The 20547-nt window shown below is 41.5% G+C and overlaps 1 protein-coding gene across 1 annotated transcript in view; it reads right to left on the bottom strand.

The window, feature by feature from the left end:
- FASN (fatty acid synthase) overlaps positions 1-20547 on the bottom strand; it is a 46210-nt gene that overhangs the window by 24250 nt on the left and 1413 nt on the right. The window contains exons 2-17 of the mRNA XM_075044030.1: positions 15673-15819; positions 14705-14857; positions 13216-13389; positions 12113-12313; positions 11543-11665; positions 10763-10878; positions 10374-10508; positions 7119-7578; positions 6574-6761; positions 5599-5788; positions 4098-4192; positions 3543-3677; positions 3055-3258; positions 1317-1432; positions 686-861; positions 126-317 (exon numbers count right to left, since the gene is read on the bottom strand). Of these exons, the coding sequence (XP_074900131.1) occupies positions 126-317; positions 686-861; positions 1317-1432; positions 3055-3258; positions 3543-3677; positions 4098-4192; positions 5599-5788; positions 6574-6761; positions 7119-7578; positions 10374-10508; positions 10763-10878; positions 11543-11665; positions 12113-12313; positions 13216-13389; positions 14705-14857; positions 15673-15799 (2785 nt within the window). The 5' untranslated portion in view covers positions 15800-15819. The remainder of the gene's footprint in view (positions 1-125; positions 318-685; positions 862-1316; positions 1433-3054; positions 3259-3542; positions 3678-4097; positions 4193-5598; positions 5789-6573; positions 6762-7118; positions 7579-10373; positions 10509-10762; positions 10879-11542; positions 11666-12112; positions 12314-13215; positions 13390-14704; positions 14858-15672; positions 15820-20547) is intronic.

The following is a 20547-nucleotide window of genomic DNA, read 5'->3' as shown; positions in this document are numbered from 1 at the left end:
TGTTCAGTCATGTTGCACTCTTTATATTCTTTCTCCTGTGTTCCTCCTCACTTTCCCCTTGCATTTCTTTCCTCCCACTCCCTTCATCACGCAGTTTTGCAGTTATACCAGCACTCCTCACTCACCCTTTTTGGGAAGAATAGTTGCCTGATGAATTGTGACTTCTTCAAACATAACAGCCATTTGCTCCATAGCCATGCCAAGAGACTGTGCCAGAGTTCGCCAAGCCAGTACTAGGTAGCCAGTTGCTGGGTACAGGACTCTGCCATCAATGCAGTGACCAACCAAGTAGTGGTCAGCAGAATCAGGACTTGCATCTGTCAAAGAATAAAGAGAAGAATAAAAATAATATAAACACCCTAAATAAAGGAGTCTTTTCCCCTCCATGTCTGTAAGAGGTGTCCATAGAAACCAAGTCTAGTGGTTTCCCCAGCTATCCTGCCTGGCAACATGCAGCTCTCGAAACTACCATGAGTCTGAAATCAAGGCAGTTTCCTGCTCTGTTTATATTCTTTCCGACCATTTCAGAAGCAGATCCAGTCTTTTTCAATGCAAACCAAACATTAAGCTTCAGAAGATGGCTTCAAGGATGCTGCTTTGAGCATCCTTTTCACAGTTTTACAAAAGAAATGCAGAGGTAAAGCAGGAAAGAGACAAACAAAAAACCCCAAACAGGTAAACACACCAATATTGTAGACTGAAGCAGATGCAGAGCCTTTGGAACCTGCTGGAAAGTCTTCAGCTTTTGGAACATCCCAGTCCTGGCTGTGGTCCCATTTGATGTATGGAGAAATAAGGGGTGTTCCCACCGGGACAGGGTATTCCACAAGTGGGAACAAGTTATTTCCAAGAACATTTATCCTAGGAAGACAAAAAGGATCAAGACAATGTGTGCGCGCGCGCGTGTGTGTGTGTGTGGAATTGACCTTAATACTTAGAGGTCAAACAGTAACTGGTCTTGGGCTCTGTGTCTGAGATTTCTCCAGCAGTACCATGAACACTTACTGCAGCCAAATTTGTAACTGTAACAGTCTGCAAGATGCAAAGCTTATTTCCAAGAGCTAGTTCCAGGTTATTAGGCCTCTAAGATGTGACTGCTCTTTAAAAGGCACCTTCCCAGCCCAAGCAGTCTCTAACCCAAGGCAACACTTCATAAGCGAGCATGTTAAATATGTGAAGCACAGATGTTAACCCCATTTTTTTCCAGGTTTGTTGGAGAAGTATTTCAATCCTTGTGAAGGCATGCATGCTGGAGAAGAGACTTGAATTCTCTCCTAATTGATACCCCACTCACCCTCCTCCCTTAGTCTCCTTACCCAGTTAAATGAATCTTTCCAGTCTGTGTTAGGAAGAACTCCAAATTATTTTTGTGCTCCTTCTTCATCAAAGGTAGAATGGTACAAGTTGGTTTCAAAGCTCTCTTCAAGATAGCCTGGTCAAGTAGAGCCCATAAATCACTGGTGGAAGGCATTACTTACTACTTTGTCTCTGCATTTTTCTCTATAGATCTCAAACAACTTCTGTTTCTGTGCCAAGAGTTCTGTGCTAGGTGCTAGAACGTACACCATTTTAACAGGTAAGAAGAGCAGGATGATACCCTTCCAGCAACCCAAGAAGTTGCACATCTGGTAAAGCAGAACCTATGTAATATTAATGAAATTCTGCCAAAACACAAATCTCCCTTTCCCAAGCAGATCGTCAAGTGGAATCAAAAGCTGCATTTCAAGAACTGCAAGATCACTCTCAAGCCTCCTGCTCGTGCACACACCCCCGCACCACACACAGCTTAGGCCCTTACTCCCAGGAGCAGCCTCTTTTAGTCTGAAGCATTCTAGAGCATTTTCCAAGCAACAGCTAATAAATCAAAAAACGCAGCCTTGAACATCTGACCCAACTTGTATCTTCTCCTCAGTTCGATTCCACAGTCTTTAACTGGGAGAAGGAAGGCAGGGAAGAGAAAACCAGAACACTCTCAAACCCAGCTGTTCAAGTCTTTAGTCACTTGCATCAGAGTTCAGAATTGTACAATGTTTTTAACATGGAGAGTATAATCTTTTTATAGAAAAAAATATCTGCCTGATTTAAAAGCTCTGCTCTGATTCTCCCTTCAAGTCACTTCCAAAGCATAAATAAGACTAACATGACATAATACATATATACTGGATTGGAACTCAGAAGCACTGTGTAACTATTAAACTTGATTCACAAGTAATGATGATTCCTCTTAAGAATCTTTTTTCCTCTTGCATGCCACAGACCAAATAAAAGAATACTAGTCCTTGAGAATTAAGGGACAGGCACAAGACTACAGCACCCATCTTGTGGAGCAAGTGCATCCTAATGTACCTCATATTCTGCATCCTCTACTATGGAGCTAATTCCACAAAGATCAATTCTTACAGGGTGGGGAGAAAGAAGTAATGATCTGATCATTAGGGCAAAGGAGTTTATGAAGAAAGCAAGCTCCTGTGGTCACAGACTACTTCATTTAGAAGAGGGGAAAACACCACTACTAGCCACCACTTTCTAAGACAAGAACCTCAAACCAAATTCAGTGTACAGATGGTGACAACAGATTTTTCATAGAGAAGGCCTGTTAGTCTTGAATTTCTCCCCCCCTCCCAATTTTCACACACACTCTCCAACAGATCCAAGGAATGAAATGCTTTTCTTACTCATTGCACAGTTCAGAGAGCTGACTATCAGCTATCTGAAATGCATGGCAATGAATAAAGGCAACGATGTGAATGTCTGGATAGGGAAGTGGTAGTGTGTTGGGCTTTTTGTCTGGGTTTTTTTCCCCTAAATATTAACATACACCACCCCCACCCCCCCAAAAAAAATCACCCCAAAACCCCCACAAAAAAAAAAATATCAAGAAAATAAAATGTTAAAAGTGGGAGAGACTCAAAAGTACTGGAGAGAGAAAGTGTTCTCAGAACTGGGGGGGGGGGGGGGGGGGGGAAGCAGTATTCCCTAGTCCTCAGACCCTCAATCTCCTTCATGCAGCAGCATATCAATATAGTATCATAGCAACACAATCAAATACAATACCTGTAAAAGAGCATGTGGAGCAATCTCTACTACAACAGCATTCTCTGGAATATGCTTCAGACCTTCATGAAACAGCACTGGACTCACTAGGTTGTTCACATGATACTCTGCAGAGGAAGTCCTAGCCAGATCACTCTGCCACTGAGATTCAGGGATAGATGTACTGATCCATCGTGCTGAACGAGGTTTAGGGTCTGGAATGACCTACAGACAGACACGGAAGAGGAACAGGAGGAAGAGTTACATGTCACAGATAACAATAAGACAGGCAAAAGCAAGCTGCCCCTCTTTTTCACAGCTTGATTGTTCAGGACATCCTTCTGCTTGAGGCCGTAGGACTTCAAACCTTAGGTCTCAGAGGTCTACATGCTCTTCAAGAGATTTCCTTCTCCTCCTAAAGAAAGGAACCCCCTTACACTCAACATCACTTACATTCAAATCCAGGTGCCCGAGCTTAAGCCATGCAAGCCATAGTTTGGCAATATTACCTTTTTCAGGGCGCTGAGCAGCACTGGTGCAATAGATGCCATGTAGTAGGAATGAAATGCAACTCCAGCACTGCGCACCTCCTTTGCAAACACACCATCCTTTTTCAGTTTGGCTACAAACTCATTCACAGAGTCCTAAGAAGAGGAATATAAGTGAACTAAAAATAAGAGCTCACGATGTATTTGGGATCTGTACGAGTCACTGTACTCTCCCCATGCCCTTCATCACTTGCCATTTAAGGTAAGGCATACCGAGGATGAGGTTATTGCCCTTCTCAGTGTTGTAATTTATCACTCATTATGCCCATGGCTATAAGACTATTCAGTGCAAGAGATATTTTACGAGCTTACTGAGACACTAACATCACTTTCTCTCACAGAACATTTGAGTATTTAAGTTTATACGAAGTACCATGTCCCCTCCCACCCACCACTTTAATCCAGCTCCCCTTTGCAAGCAGCTGAGCTTTAACTCAGCTTCATGCTCTCTTCAAACCACAACTTCACGGGTCCCAATCACAATTCTGGTATGCACCATATCAGTTCCTTGCTCACCAGAGGCCCCGAAACAGTGACAGTATCTTCAGAGTTGTGACAGGCTGGTACCACATTTGGAGGACAGCATTGCTTACATTCCTCCCATGTCAGACCTGCAGAAGGAAGACCTCAGGACAATACAAGTGTTTCTAGCAGTGAGCCTCATAAGGTGAGGCAATCTTAACTGCAGAATCACTGTGCTTAATTCAGCATTTTGCAAAACTGAGAAGGATTCTTAAGAGAAAGACAGACATCCCCCCTTTCCCAAAAAGGGATTCTGCAAAAGCTAAGGATTTTTATCTCAGGGCTTTAATGTGACATTTATCACTGTGATATCGAGCACAAGAACAGAGGACTGAATCTTCGTACCATCCCATTAAGGGACAGGGGGAACCCACACACTTTCAAAGAAGCTACAGAATTAGTTGTTTTGTCTCATCTTGCCCTTAGCAATCCGAGCTAGAACAGGAGAGAAAACACACAAGCTTGACTCACAGAAACTGAGCACTGCAAAACATCTAAGAGAAATCAACAACTCTAGTGGCTTAAACTAGCTTAACACATGCAGCATCTGGTCATACGTTACATGGATACAAGTCACAGGAAGAATCTGAACTCAACATCAGATTATGAAAAACATATTATATGCAGCACTCCGAGATAAGTTCTGTGATAAGAGTGTCATGTATTTAATATGAAAACAAAAAAGCTAAATTAGGTAGGTAGTCCTACGTAGCATTAAAGTAAGAAGTCTAGGATTATAACAAGTGACCTAGTCAAACATGCTTCATTAGACCTACAACAGCTTTTCTCTTAAGTGTTTCAGTTTTTAATTGACCACTGTGTCCAACAGTAAGAACAACAACACTGCCAAAAATAATTTTAGTTTTAAACATGTAAGTCACTATGAAGCCATACCACAAAGAAAAACTGCTGGGTCCAAAGCTCAAAGTTTCACCCAACAGTGGGCAAAACGACATGACTTACAGAAACACTGAGCAAATCTTGTTCAGAAGAAAACTTCTTCCTAAGTGCTATTCGGCCCAAGTAAGTTAATGGCACTAAGTTCCACTAGCCAGTTGCCCACTAAGTAATAGTGGCTTACTGGTTTCACATCTCATTACTCTTGCAGACAATCAGAAATACCTTTTTTTTCCTTTTTAATTAATTTAAATATATGTGTATGTATACACACACACACACCTATCTATCTCAAGAGCCAAAACCCCCAGTGCCTTGGATTATCAGGCCTCTGTCACTGGCCTCCATTTCCACATAGCTTTGGATGGATTACCAAAATTCTGCTGTATTCCAGGTCAGAGATTACTACCATTATAGCAACTTCAATATTTAATAACAAGTTCTACATTGGATGAAAAAGAAGCAGCAACAGTAACCAAAATTTTACAGACATGATTGTCTCCACCAACACATTTCAGAGCCCAATTTTATCCCAATGCTAAACAACAGAAATCGGATCTACTTCCCTATATGAGTCTTTTGATAAAGGTATACCTACCAACAGCAGCCATTCCTCCTGGGGGCAATTTGGCCTCTTTAACGCACCTTCCCCGCCAATAAGCAGCGAGAATGGCTTCTTCATGACTTAGGGAGTTATCTGCATAGCCACAAGCTAGTTCTCCCACTGAGTGGCCCAAAATCCCATCAGGTTGCAGACCTGCAGCCTTCAGCATGTCAATCTGGGCAATCTGCAAGGAAAAGTAGGATTAGTGACTCCATGCCAGAGTAAACAGGTGTCAGGCCTCAAAGGCCCATAGCAGTAGCAAGTACATTACAAAATGGCTTTTTGGTACAGACATTCTTCTTGGCCTCGCTGCTTTCCCCTGCCCCCCGCCCCACAACTGCAGCTCCGGTCTCATTTCAAAGCAATCCCAAGAATCATTACACGACTCCCGCAATGGTTGGGCTTCTCCACTATGTAGCTTTCCACTAAGAAAGTATTTCCAGCAACAGGAGGTTGCCAAGAGCATGTCTGTACAAAGTAAGAGGCAAGACCAGCTTTCCAGACCACTTTAAAAGCTCTGCCTCTAGTTTATTAAAAACAATGAACCCCACATTGACACTCACAATTAAAAGAGACTTCATTTAGCATCATTTAGTTCATTTGCAGAACAAATTTTAGAAGGCATTCAATAGAACCTTGTTCCTTGACATAAACATTTGTATAAAACTTAAAGACATTCCTTAGTCTCTTAAAAGGAGAAACTGCCCCACATACACACACAGATACACACGTAAATCAGTTTAGCTCAATACTTGTTCAAGCATCTTGCAAGTGGCAGAGGCCAAAACTCAAGGGTGCAACACTCTCCCTACTATCAAAGGGATACTTCTAATGGCTGTCATTCGCCTATTACACAAAACAAGTTTCCACTAAGCGTTATGAAGTGTTACCAGCCAAAGACACATGCTAGCAGAGCATGCTTATGTGGATTGAGTCCATGACGCCCTCCACCAGTCATTTGAGTCTTACCTGAACAGCAGCTAGTCCAACGAATGCCTGGACAATGTCATCAAAAGTGTTTTCATCTGCTTGCAGAAGCAGGTCTGAGACCTTGAGGCCTGTGTTCTTCAAAGCCTCGTCTGAGCGTAATACAGACTTCCGAAACAAATCCAACTTCATAAGGCTCAGGCCCATACCTTTCCACTGTGTTCCCATGCCTGCAGGATAGGCAAGGAGAAAGTGACCTTTAGTAATACTCCACAAAAGGAGCAGACATCACACACTTGCTCTGGCAGTGAAAGAATTCTATCTAAGAGCAAAACATTGTACATTTCTAACATACTCTAAATTACACACAGTTTTTTATTTTCCTGGACTTTGCTATCATCAGAAGACAGCAAAGTTGGAAGGATTAAATAAAATACACGGAACATGAGTCTCCTAGACATATCACAGGGCTGCAAGATACCTCCACATGCTACAGTGGAAAACAATATTAGAGCACAGAATCCAATTGCTCAAGCCACAGATCTACAAAGGAATGCAGAAGCCTGGACCCACTGCTGCACACCTACCTGAGCAGACGTACCAGAGTGGTCTACCAGATGCTTGAACATGCTGAACCTCTTTTATGTCAGTCTCAGTGCCAACTAGTGTGTAGCCCCTGTAGGGCATGGAGGATACAGGAACTACAGAGATATCACTGAGCAGGCTTGCAAATGGGCTGCATCCTCCATGTTTTCTGCTCTCTTGAATTAGTATTTCTACAGCTTCCTGTGTTCTGCCACAAACTTGAACCAGTCTTGGCGTGTTACAAGTCTCCAGAGGCTGCTGCTTGTTCTCATTTGGCCTCAGAATGATATGAGCATTAGCACCTCCAAAGCCAAAATTGTTGATACTGACAAAGCCACCTTTCACTGGAATTGGTTTACAAACTACCTCCAAAGAGCCATCTTGTAAGGCAGGAATATCTGGATTTGGGGTATTGAAATGAAGATTTGGAGCCCACAGCCCATATTCCAGAGAGAGAATGACCTGGAAGAAAAAACAGAGTGTTCTGTGCTCCACATTTTCTTGTAACAAACATTCTTTTGTTGTTATTGTTTTACTATAAGTGACCATGTAGCATACACTGAAGCAGCTCTCTTTGATAAAGGGACACTTCAGAGAATAGCATTATTGATGTTACTAAGGTATTACCTACTTCACCTAGGCAAATTAAGTCCATGCAGAAAGTCAGCAGCAAAGGTGAGGGTGGCAGTTCTAAGTTTAGCTTCCAGACCCTTTCTAACTGGAAAGCCATGCAGTCTTGCTGGAAAAGCAGCCTGGCTACTAAGAATATCACATCTTCTTTCTCCCCTTTCAGATCCTGCTCCTTCACCATGCTCTGCTTCATGCCTCCCCAGTCACACACACTGCCACACATGCTCTTCCTTATGACAACAAGTGCTTCCCTTTCCGCCTTTGCTGCAAAAGAGCCAAGCTGAAGCACTGGTAAAGGAGTTTGCTTGCTGCTTTGCACCCATTTGTTGTCTTCTTGATCCAAAAAACCAGGAACAGCAGACTGTTCAGAACTGGCAGAGCCAAAAAGAAGTACAGAAACAGCACGAGAGTTGAAACAGCTGTGTCAAAAAAGCAAGGGCTCCCTTCTCTCAGCAGCATCTCTATGAACAGCCCATAACACCAAGACCATACTCCTCTGTAGCACAAGTACAGCAAATCACAGACTACAAGGTCAGCTGCAAACACTGTGCTCTGTATGTTTGGCAGTTCCTTCATCACCCCAAAATGGTCAGAGAAACAGATAATGGTTTGAAAACTGTTCTTCCAAGTTGCCTACCAGACATGGCAGCCTACCTGGGAGAACAACCAGCATAAATGCACAATTTCAACTCCAGTCAGCAAGTTTAAAGTTGCAGTACAAGTATTTTCACGCACACTGTCCTAACACCTACAATACTACGCACTATGAACTTGCTGTTGCTTTACACAGCATACGTATTTATACTTTTAAGTCTGCCATGGTTTCTATACAACTTTGACAGTACAGTACAGTGAGAACACACCAGAGACACCAAGAAGCTTTGTCTCTGCCATGCAGCAAGTAATTAGACAGGCTAAGTAGTTCAAAGGTGCAGGTGAGTTTTCCCTCCCTTACCAGAATTTAACTGAAGTTGCCTTGGCAAGCTCTAGTTTCTTTGCTACCTATCCACAAGATTAAATGGATTCTCTTCAAGTCTGAAACTGCATACTTTCACAGTTTATTTTCCTAACTGACATCTCATGGAAGAGCATTTTATGGAATTCCAAAAGAAAACGTTTACGGAAACTGCAGACTTCAAGACAGTTACTGTCTAAGGGACAGTGGGCTTGGTGTAGTTTCTGGCTTGGTCTGAAGGACACCTGATCTGCCATTCTGATTAACTTCCAAATCTTAAAATACCAACTGCTGCCCAATTTTCAAAGAATCAAGAACAGAGACAGAGCTTCCAATATCCTTCCAAAGCTTCAGGTGCTTTCAAGATGCCAGATCTGGAAACGAGACCTAACATAACTTAATAAAAGCATAGCAAAAAGATATTCTAGCACACATGATGGATTCCATGGGCTCTTGTCTGCAGCTGGAAGTTCTGATACAAAGTTTAAGTAAGAAAACTGATGAAAAAAGAGCGAGAAAACACAGTGTCAGAAGTCCTCAAAAAGAAACTGTGGCCCTTGTCTTTTCAGTTCTGCATCCTCTAAGAAACATAGACAGGGAAACAGTACCTCAAAGTTATGAACCTGTCCTGACAGATCACAGCAGAACTACACTAAACAAACTGTTTATGATGTACAACACAGTACGGATGGAGAGGTTTATTTTATGACTCAGTTATCATTCCTTCTATGAAGGAGGTGTCAGAGATAGAGGTGCTAAAGAAGTAAACTTCCCTCTACAGAGAGGCAGACACTGCTGTTTCCATAATTTCTTTGCAGATGAGGCTATTCACAGCAAGTTGTATGTATTCAGGTCACAATAGCCACTTTAAAGAGCCTAAATTTCTAGCAGTGACAGTGTACGTGACTTCAATTTGCATGGCTCTAAGGCTGTCAGTAATAGGCTTACAACCAAGTGTGAACATAGCTAGCTCTCTGCTAAGCAGTTTAGCAGCCAGAGCCAATAGATGATTGTCTGCCTACAGCAGTAGTTTGTAGGCTGGTTGCTAAGACAACCAGTTATTCAAGCTGGTAGCCTCATCCCAAAGAACTTGCCTGGCTTCTTACCAACATGAGAGAGAAGAGGAAGAGATGATACGTCCAACAAACAGCCAGAAGGATCAGCTACTCTCTTGGCACTGAAAAGCCACACTGCCTCTTATCTTTGGTCATGGCCAACTACTCCAAACATTCAAATCCCTCCACTTGTACGGCCCTCAAACCCAAACAACTTACAGCAGTGTTTTGTTGGAAGGTCCGGCATACGGATAATCAATAAAGTGATCCCAAAGCCTTTATTCTGAGCAGAGTTATGCTCCTGTAGAATTCAGCAGGAAGGGGAAACTAAAGTGTGTGTGCATGCATGCATGCACATACTTGTGTGTGCACACAGCAGAGCGCCACCTGGGCATTCATATCCAGCTTGCAGAATAGCCACCTGAGCTTTTAAAAGTATTTGCATGTAAAGCAAGAAGTAGATAATTAATGAGAATCACCTGAGTAGTTCTCATTACCAGTGAACATCTTATCCTGGATCAGTGCAAAATTTTCCTTAAAACAAACAAACATTAAAAACCCCACACACTGTTGTGTTGCCCCCATCCCCCAATTTTCCTTCTCAAGCCACCTGTTACCTTGGCTAATGCAGCAAGCCCAGAGGCAGACTCTGGATGACCCATGTTTGACTTGGTTGATCCAATCAACAGTGGCTCTCTCTCACATTGACAGAAGACATTTACAATGCTCTTTATTTCTTGTGGATCTCCAACCTAGTAGGTAGATAATTAGAATGCCTATTAGCTAGCACTTCCAAAACACACCACAAAAGAGAAATCTGAAAGATTAGGATGTTTGGGCAAAATCCAAAAGTGGTGAAGCAGTACATATTCTAGTAACTGGTAGAAGGTAGAAATATAATTCATTTGGGAAAAAAAAAAATTTTGATGGAAAAGTGTGGCAAGTGATGCAAGGGAAGACAATAAGGGAGAAGAAAACACTCCAGACACAAAGGGTCCATGCTGACCTTGGTGCCTGTCCCATGAGCTTCAACATACTCCACTTCTCCAGGTTCAATACCGCATTCTCTGTATAAAGAGCTGACCAACTGCTGCTGCATCTCTCCAGATGGGAATGTCACACCTAGGACCAAAATTGCTGTCAGTTCCTCTCTCCTACCAGATGCCTCCTCTTCTGATTTTAGCACCCTTTCAACCCAGCCCCAATCCCTGCTTGGGGCGACCAGGTCCAAAAAAACCCAAAGAGAGACTTTTTCAGTATTTACACCAACGTCCTTAGCACCAAATACAATAAGCCTCTCAGGCTCTTTGGAAGAGCAGAGGAACCAGAAGTGGACCTAAACCAATGAGTTAGACTAGTGTGGAAATGTACTTGTTCACAGAATACTAGGAGATGTCTATACCAAGTTTCACATGTTATGCTTGATGTCTCCATAACTGGAGAGTGGGAGAAATGGGACAGTAGTAGGGAAAGAGCCTTACAGTTATAACACCACCTACATTTCTACCATCAGGGCAGAAGTTACTGCAGAGATGTCCTGAGGAAGGCTAAACTAGCAACAGGACATTCCTGTTATTTTGTACAGTAGAAACCACCACTTGTCTCCAACTTCTTTACAAAATAGGGCCCTGAACTTTGCATTACCAAAACAGAAAAAGAAAAACCCAAACAATAAAAAACCTTCACACATCTAAAGAAGAACCCCACAACAGCCTGTTTTTTATGACAAAGACTCTAGACTGAACAGTTCTATATGTATCTTACTTTTCAGAGGCTCAAGGCCTACCTTGCTCCTTAAAGCCATCAGTGTTACTTCCAGCATTGACTATCGTGGCATAGATCCGCTTAGCCATAGATCTCTTGGTCAAAAGAACAACGACAACAGCTTCAGAGCGACAATATCCATTTCCTGAGAGCAGAGAGAGAAGAATGAGTCACTAATTCTGCTCTGCTTTGAAAAAAGTTGCAAAAGGCCATGCAGTAAGGTTATCTCATTCCTGAGCTACTGCTTACAATAGACTTGTTTTGAGAGTATGACATATCCATTTCTTTAAAAAAAAATTAATGCCCTAAAAAGGCTTGCTGCTCATCACAAATGATGATAGAAAGTTTCCATCAAAAGACAGCTATTTCCTCTCCCCAACATCTGAGGAGTGAGCCACACAGTTTCTTCCCCACAGTTAGTTTTCTAGGTTCAATGGAGCATGCAACACAGATCAAGTCCAGGGTATGTCCCGAACAGCACACCTAGGCACAACTACAAGGCCAGCTCTTTGCTATGGTAGAAGAGTATCTGGTCACAGACTCCACAGTAAGTTCCTCTCATACATGACAACCTTTTGTACTAATGCCTTACCTGAAGCATCAAAAGCCTTGCAGGCACCATCAGGACTAAGCATACCCAATTTCATGAACTGCACTGAAGTGTTGGGTTTCAGCAAAAGGTTGACCCCTCCTACTAGGGCTGCACTGCACGATCCATGACGAATTGCCTTATAAGCATTTTCCAGAGCAATGAGACTAGAGGAGCAGGCCGTGTCAATAGTTAAGCTCGGTCCTTAGGGAATGGAAAGGGAAAACAAAAAAAGCTGGTTTTTTTACTGTTTATTTCCTTGAGTTGCTCTCCAAAGACTACAGGATGGGATCACAAGAGAAACATATTAAAAACCCCAAACATCAAATAAGAGTTCCTTCAGAACATAACAGGTAATCCTAATACAATGGGAGACAAGAATCACCATCTCTGCCTGCTTACCAGGTAACAAGGGATGAGAAAGGTGGAAAAAAATTTGCAGACAGTTTAGCTTTAAGGATATTTTTAAAAATTCCATCTCTGCCTCCATCAAAAAGAGATATTGTAGCTTCACAGGCAGGTCTCATCTATTTCCCCACTCTCACCAATAAAAATTCCTCCCCCTTCCTGGTGCTTCCCCCTACCCTTGCCATTATCTCTGCTCTCTGCTACTCTTCAGAGTAATTCCCATCCCTCCACTCTCTTCAATGCCACACATGATTCAAGTCATATCTATGCCTTCAATCACATCATTTTGGCAGTTTTCCCAATTCTTCCACTTTATTAAAAAAAAAAAGCCAACTGTTCCAGTCAGTTTGTCTCTTGGCTAGCTGACTCCTACGTAACTTGATACCAAATAGCAGTATAAAGGCTGGAAAGGACCTAGGCCTTTTTATGAAGGCCTCCTGACATCATGATCTTTCAGATGAATGCCAGCTATGCCCATCAGCAGCAACTGAGTTACAAAGCCTTACAATGAGTCTTACCCCACAGTTACAATACATTTTCTGCTTCTCTTATGCCTCCTTACAGTAGTTGCATGCTACTTTATCATCCCAGAAGGGGTCTACATCATCACATCCCCCTCACTCCTCTACAGAAACTGTGGTCCAATCATGCTCAAATTGCAACTGCTGATCAGCACTGACAGGTTTGGGGGCACTTACCTGTTAAGTCATAAAAGTAGGAAATCCTGTTGGCAAGCATAGCACGCTGGCAGCCTGTCATACTGTATCCCACAAGCTCTACTGGATCTTGGCTAAGGGCTTCACCAGCTTCTGACCCACTGGCACCAATCCATACACCTGTGTCTGTGCCACGGAGGGTGGCTGGATTAATACCTGCAGAGATATTGGAAGGTAGATTACAACAGACAAACTTAAGAGGGGCAAACTGGGGAGATATCAGGTATGCTGGCACCAGTTCATAAAATACTGTCCTTTTCTGGCAGGCCTGCAGCATTGTTCCCTTACCTATAGTTACCTTTTATCTGTTTCAACTGCAGACCTTACAAGCCTTACTGCAGACTCCAACAGAACTTCGGTACTGGCTTTTGGTCAGAACATATTGTGCCCAGAGACAGCTTTTCAGCTTAGCTGGGCATTGCTAGAGAGTCTTGTGTAGAAAAGTGTATGGACTATGAAAGACTTAAATGCTGATCAGATAAGCTAACAGCTGACCTCTAGTGCAAAGAAAAGGAGAAGACTGAAGGGCAGAAAATCACAGCACTTGGAATGTCATGTGAGCACGTGAATATCTATTTCTAGTGACACACAAAGCCCAGATCTGGAGTACAAGACAGAAAGGAAAATTCTTAAGCACAAAAGCCAAAAACCAGAACAACAAACAACTCTGCTCTAAAAAACTGCATAGTGAGCTCAACTTGCAGCAATCTCTACTGTTTCTTCTCTATGCTTCAGGAGTCCTGGAGACAAGCAGAATATTCAGGCATCCAGACTGAGGCTCAGCAGCAGACGAGCAAGTGTCAATTTTAATAAGTCAGTACTAGTGAGGTGGTTCCAACTTTTTCCCATGTGCTTCTTATGTTCAGACATAAAACTGATTAACATGAAGAACAAACTTTTTGGCTCTGTGTATAAGTAACTCAAAAGCTCAAGACACTGGCAGTGATGGAGGAAAGAGGCTCCTATTTCTGAAAGCACACTTCCTGGGCAAACCTTCTATAGAAGCAGATCAAATGCCTCAATTTTTCCATGAACCTGGACAATAGACAGCAATACATCAGGCCATCTGCCATTCTTTTAGACCATGGATGAGAATTCTAACCAAGTCATCTTCCTTTTGCACTATGCAAATATGACTTTAACAAAGGGATCTATTATGGAGTATTAGAGTAGAGCAGCTATTATGGAGTATTACAGTAGAGCAGAACACACAAAAGCTCTAGAACTGTTGACTGTTGTACTGGTTGTACCATAAGATGCAGGTAGAGATTTGCTGGCAGCCAGCATAGATTTCCTAGTTTGAGTTCCAAAGAACACACCTTTGTTCTAACCCTCATACCAGTTCTTTGGTCTCCTCTCTAATGTGATGGTCTTCTCTTGTTAAACATCTCATCACACAGGCACATGTCAGCACCTGCTGCACAGAGACAATACAGCACAATTCTCTGTCTTCAGTCATTCAGCTGCTTACCTCCATCCATAATAGCTTCATAAGAAACTTCCAACAGCAAGCGAAGTTGAGGATCCATCGTATGAGCTTGTTTGGGGTGAACCCCAAAAAAGGATGCATCAAATTTGCTTATGTCCTTGAGCTTTCCATTTCTCTTGGGCAGTCCATAAATTCCTGAAAAGAAAAATTCAACACTGAGTCAGGGAATACATCAGTTTTGAGGCAGCTACCAGCTGAGACAAAGCGCACAATGACCACAGCTGATTCACAACTACACATGAAACCTCACTTCCTTGTTGCAGTACCCAGAGTGCTGCATGAATATCTACCCACCCATCTCTCCGAATCTCATTTGTAAATGAGAATGCTGCATTAACAAAAGTAATTGTCATTTTTAAGACTCTCTTGGATATGGCTGCAAAAGACATCTATCTAGTTTAAGCATTCTAGCTTTGGCAAGTTGTACCAAGCACATAAACAGAGTCCAAATCAGTGGTTCCAGTCAGTCACCAGTTTTAAGAAAAACAAAAGCTACTTTTCACTTCTGCAAGTCACTAGCTTGAATTGGATAGATGCATACCAAACACTTCAGAAAGGCAATCAGACAGAATACTGTAAAAAGCCTTAAGTTACAGGACTGGAGTCCCTGTGCTACTTCCAAACCCAGAAAAGTGTCAGAGCAGTCTTACTGCCACAGCTATCAACAGCAGGTACAGGATTCATGTTGCCTAGCTGCTCTGTCAGAGTGTTATTTGGAAATAAACTACATATTATATAAGCTACTACTGCATAGGACATGACATTATAAAATGGATTGCGTGAGACCATCATAAAAGTGTTCTGTTCCTGAATTTCTTGATGATGTATCAGAAGTGAATTCAGAAGCTCTGGCAGGGTTTCACATCTGATAAATCCTTTTCTTTTATAGGATAATTCCTCTAAAATGCTCAGAATTCAGGGCTCCAAAAGAAGAGACAATAGGTACTCACCTGGTTTCCACCTCCGATCATCCTCTGTGACCATATCAACTCCATTAATCAGGTTCTCCCAAAACTCTTGCAAGTTCTCCGATTCTGGCAGCTTTCCTGCTATGCCTGCAATCACCACGTCCTCCATCTCTTAATTTCTCCCTGTTGCTGAGATCCACAAAGCAGTAAGACTAGTAAGATTTCACACAGAGAAGGAGAGTATATGAGTCTCTTGTCTTCCTGACATGTTGTGACAAACAAGCATATTTGCAGGAGAAACACCCACACAGGAACAGCCCATGGAGTCTCTACTTAAAAAAAAAAAAAAAAAAAAAAAAACAACAACCACAAAAAAAACCAAAAAACAAAAAACAAAAAAAAACCATCCCAACTAATCAAATGGACCATAAGATCCATGGGGTCAATGAGGATGAGAAAACTGATCCTGAAGGAGTGTCGGGCTCCAAGAGCCACCAGTTTCTACGTGACAACTAGAGAATGAACAGGTCCAGCTCTACTAAATGCAGAGCCTCTGTGAAGTCAGCAGAGAAGAAAGATTAACATGCTGAAGCAGAGGTGGGTGGGGAAATTATGACATACATATAGTAAAATACATAATTACAAGGCAAACCTAACAGGTAGCAAAACAAGTTCTACGATCATTCCAAAGTTAAGCGCTGACTTAAGAATCAATAATCAGAAAGTTTGTTGGATGGGGAAAAAAAACCCCAAAAACAAAACCAACAAAAAAACCACAAAACAAACAGAAAACCAAACAACCAAAAAAACCCTCACACACAAAACAAAAGCCCAAAACACACACAGGAGAAAACCCATACAAAAGCAAAAAGATTACAACTTAGCATCATTTTAAATACCCCAAACAAGTAGTAAGTTGTACATATAAAGTGTTTCTGAACTGGACCCTACACTGCCACATGTTTAGAAGACTGGGAATGAGGATCCCAAGAAATTTGCATTCTAAGACCCCAATCTCAAACACCACAAGAGAGCATCATGCTGCATAACGCAGCATGGCAGGCCATCTATACAGATCACAACACCAAATGATCGTTCATATATTACGGTCACACTCATTTAATTTATTTTCTATTACACTAAAAATATATTAACAACTAAGCGGAGAGAAGGCAAGTTAACCTGATGTTTCAGTTAAGTTCAAATTATAGTTTGTAGATTCTAAGTAGGCAAGTTAAGGGAGGGGGAAAAAACCCATATACATGGGTTATTTTTTTATATATATAAAAATAAATAAAAGTGTGATTGCATGAACAAAAGAGGTAGTAAGCATTCACAGTACTTCCTCAAATAATCCTTCTGGTAAGTAGAAGCAAAATGTTCTTCAGAGTTAGTGTGTGGATTTTTAACAAGTAAAAACAACAAAGAAAACTGGGTATTCAAATAGCTAAAAGACTTCCTTAATAGCTTTGAAAGAAAGACTTTGCTATGGAAGACCTAAAGTTTGACTTCCATCACAGATTATGCTCCATAGTGCCATGCAGGCACTTTGCTTAAGTGCTGCTGGTGCTTGATCATCTCCTCCACAAAACAGCACTAATGGGTACTCTTAGATGAGCACCTCATAGCTGTTCTTTCAACCCAAGACATTTCGTTTAGGCACAGTTTTAAAGCCTCTTTCAGGAGTTCCTAATGCTTCTGAGAAAGAAACAGGCCTCTCTTCCATCCACACACTGTTCAGGTGTAATGCCTTCCTGTAGCTGAAAGCAGGGCTGGGGTGCACAGAGGGAAAGCAAAGCCCTCGGGTTAGCTGAGGCACAGCCCAGCCCGAACATACTGCCACAGAGGTTGCCCGATTTCTCTTACCCTTCCTTCCTTCAGCAGTTATCTTGATTCAGATCTGTGGAGTAACTGTGGAATTATGCAACGTGCAACACTGAAGCAGAAGACATCATTGCCTCACCCAGTCCATCCCTTCTGGGAGCAGAAACAGAAGTGCTCCCAAAAGGACATCTTGGATTTCTCAGTCTTATGCTAAACACCCAGACAACACATGTTCCACTCCATTCTGGTTGTTCATTCAAAAGGGAAACACTAAGGGCCAAATGCAGAAGGCCCTTACTGAGAAACTATTCCCCAAAACTGAAGTTGGTAGTAATAAGTACAGTCTACTCTGCTCTGAACAGATGCCTCTCAGTTTTTCTGCTCACATAAATCTAGTAAGTCACTTTTATTATTGGTGTCATCACTGTACCTGGAAAACCCAATCAAGGGCCACAACTCTGCTATACATGCGGCAGTTTCTGCGCTAGGGGCAGAGGAAGAACGGATCTCAGGCACAAAGCTTACAATCTAAGCATAAGACAAGCAACAGACAAGATGATAACATGATTATGATTCAGTTTTATGGCTCAGCTCTTTGGGCTATGATCTCTAGGGAGAGAAATATAATGTGTATTTCAGGGGACTGAAACATCTCTCCCTGGAATACCAGAAAAACTCCAACCAGGTACAACCAATCTTGACAAAATGTTCTTCTGAGACAGTGAAGTAATGGAGTTTCAGCAAAGCAATTTTTGCCAACATTATGAATGTAGTTGAGCAAGACTGTGTCAAAGGTAGAGAAAAAGATGCTGTAGTAATCAAAATGTAGAAGAACAAGAGCCAAAAAGTTAATTTTAGCTGGGTGAATGGGTAAGAAGAGCCACAACTTAAGGATTTTTATACACAAAGAACTCGTAAGATTTAGACTTGAAACAAAGAGCTCCAAATGCCTACATCCAAGATAACATACAAATTACAGATTTAGCAGCAGACAGTAGATATGATTTGCTGTGGAAAACAGCTGGGAAGAAGAAAAACAATGAGTACTAAGTCATCCCTGATTAAACAGTAATTAAAGTAGATGCTACGGCTACCAACAATGTCTTTGGTCATCCTCAACAGATAATAAGCAGGTAGACAATTTAAAGTTGATTGACTTTACCCCCAAATGGTGTATTGTATTATTTTACTATATTAGAGACCCCCTTTTTTTTTTTAGAGCATTTTTAGACTATACGCAGTACACTGACAGATTTTTGAAGTATAGGATGTAGCACAGAAAGAAAATTGTTTCTACAACTGTTTTAAAGGAGATTGGACTACACCAAATATGCAGAAGAGACTGTTCCTACTACATCTGATGACCAAGGTGATCAAAAACAACAGGTCAAAAAAGGAGATGAAGAGGGACAAACAGGACTCTGATTTCTTAAGGCCGTATTTTGCTGCATCCAACCAGACTTCTAACATCCTTTTTCCTGTGTTTATCCCACAGTTTTGCTTGAATTGAATTCTGTGAATTCTTCCCAAACAGCTTGCATTTTTAACTGAGAGGTGAAGTGGGAGAAACACCCTCCGCCACCACCATATCAGTCCATAGGCACCTCAGTCAAGCATAAACTACTACCTCACTGTATTTACACAATGTCTTTTGGCAATGATATTGCATTGCTGACTCACTCAGTTTGTGACTGGTAATAACTAGCAATCCCTTCTGGTATTATTGACTAGTAACAACTTTCATCACTTTATACCTATGCTCTGGTTATCCACCTCCCACATTAGCCATTTGACAAGGCTGGTTTGCTTATTGATGCCTGTTCCTTTCTCCAATCATGTTATACCTTCTTAACCTTGTTCTCTATGTATTGAATACCTAGTGGTATCATGTTAGCTTAATGCTATTATCAAAATTACTCATAAGTTGAAATACTGTTCTCCATTGCATTTAAAACCTTTGCTTTTCAGTACCTCACTAATCCAGCACCAAAAATTAATCAAGAAGTATTAATCATTGTTTTCCACCATCCCTGGCAGCTGTACAACTTTTTTTTTCTTTTTACAATAATTATATCTACTGTTTCCTGACAAAAATATCTCTGTGTCCAAAAGCTTGTATGCTTTTGGGGGGTAGGGGGAAGCAAAGACAAGAAAAATAAAAAAGTGAAGGTAAAATCTGATTTCTTCTCCCACTCATATTTGACTGGCCAACCGCTGAAGAGAATACTTTTCATATTCTGCTATGTCCACCTAAGGTTCAGTGAGGAAAGGAGGGGGAGAAGGAGGGAAGAAGAAAACTGTTTGCAGAGAAACAACAAATAAAACCCAAACATTGTTTTGTCTGATGCACAGTTCTCTTTCCTAGACAGAAGCACAGTATTTATTTCACTGTTATTTTGATGGCTGTTATCACAGTGGGACAGAATCCTCAAAGCCAACTCTGCTACTGTTTCTAGGCAGTCCAAATCTTGATCTTTTTTGGAGCTCCCATTATTGTAAAACGAAACATCCATGACTCCTCCATAGCTTCCTTCAGCACGGATACTGACAAAAGGATTGCTTTCTTAGTTTTTCAGTATGACTACATCATAATCCACATTTCCTAATCTCCAACTATCATTTCTAAAATTTGTAATTAAAACTGTCATTACGTAGGAACTTCACTTAAAAAGAGCTGTAACACCTGCCTCCAAAAAACCCTTTATAAAATAGAGGCAAACACAGGCTGCTTTTAATTTTTTGAACGCATTTGGCTACCATCAATCTGTGTGTTATTGCTTTGAGTTAACAAAGACCTTTCAACTGTCTCCTTCTGCTTCAAGGCTGGATTTCTCCCATTGACAAGACAAATGAAAAATGGTAGTGTATTTTCGTATTTAAGATGCACTACTTGGCAGGAAACACAATCTGGTTCAGAGCTGTTATTTGAGAAAAGTAGGTTAGATTTTGCTCATGGAATCAAGACAGCTCTGTTGATTCCCAAATGGTCGGAACTGATTTGTACAAAAAATTAAGTCCCCAGCATCACTACATCATGTTCATAAAATATCTGTTCATAACTGCCTGTGTCATAGGGCCCTCATCCTCTGAATT

This window comes from Buteo buteo, chromosome 13 (genome assembly GCF_964188355.1).
Source record: "Buteo buteo chromosome 13, bButBut1.hap1.1, whole genome shotgun sequence".
Classification (NCBI taxonomy): domain Eukaryota; kingdom Metazoa; phylum Chordata; class Aves; order Accipitriformes; family Accipitridae; genus Buteo; species Buteo buteo.
This window is presented reverse-complemented; position numbering and strand designations above follow the sequence as displayed.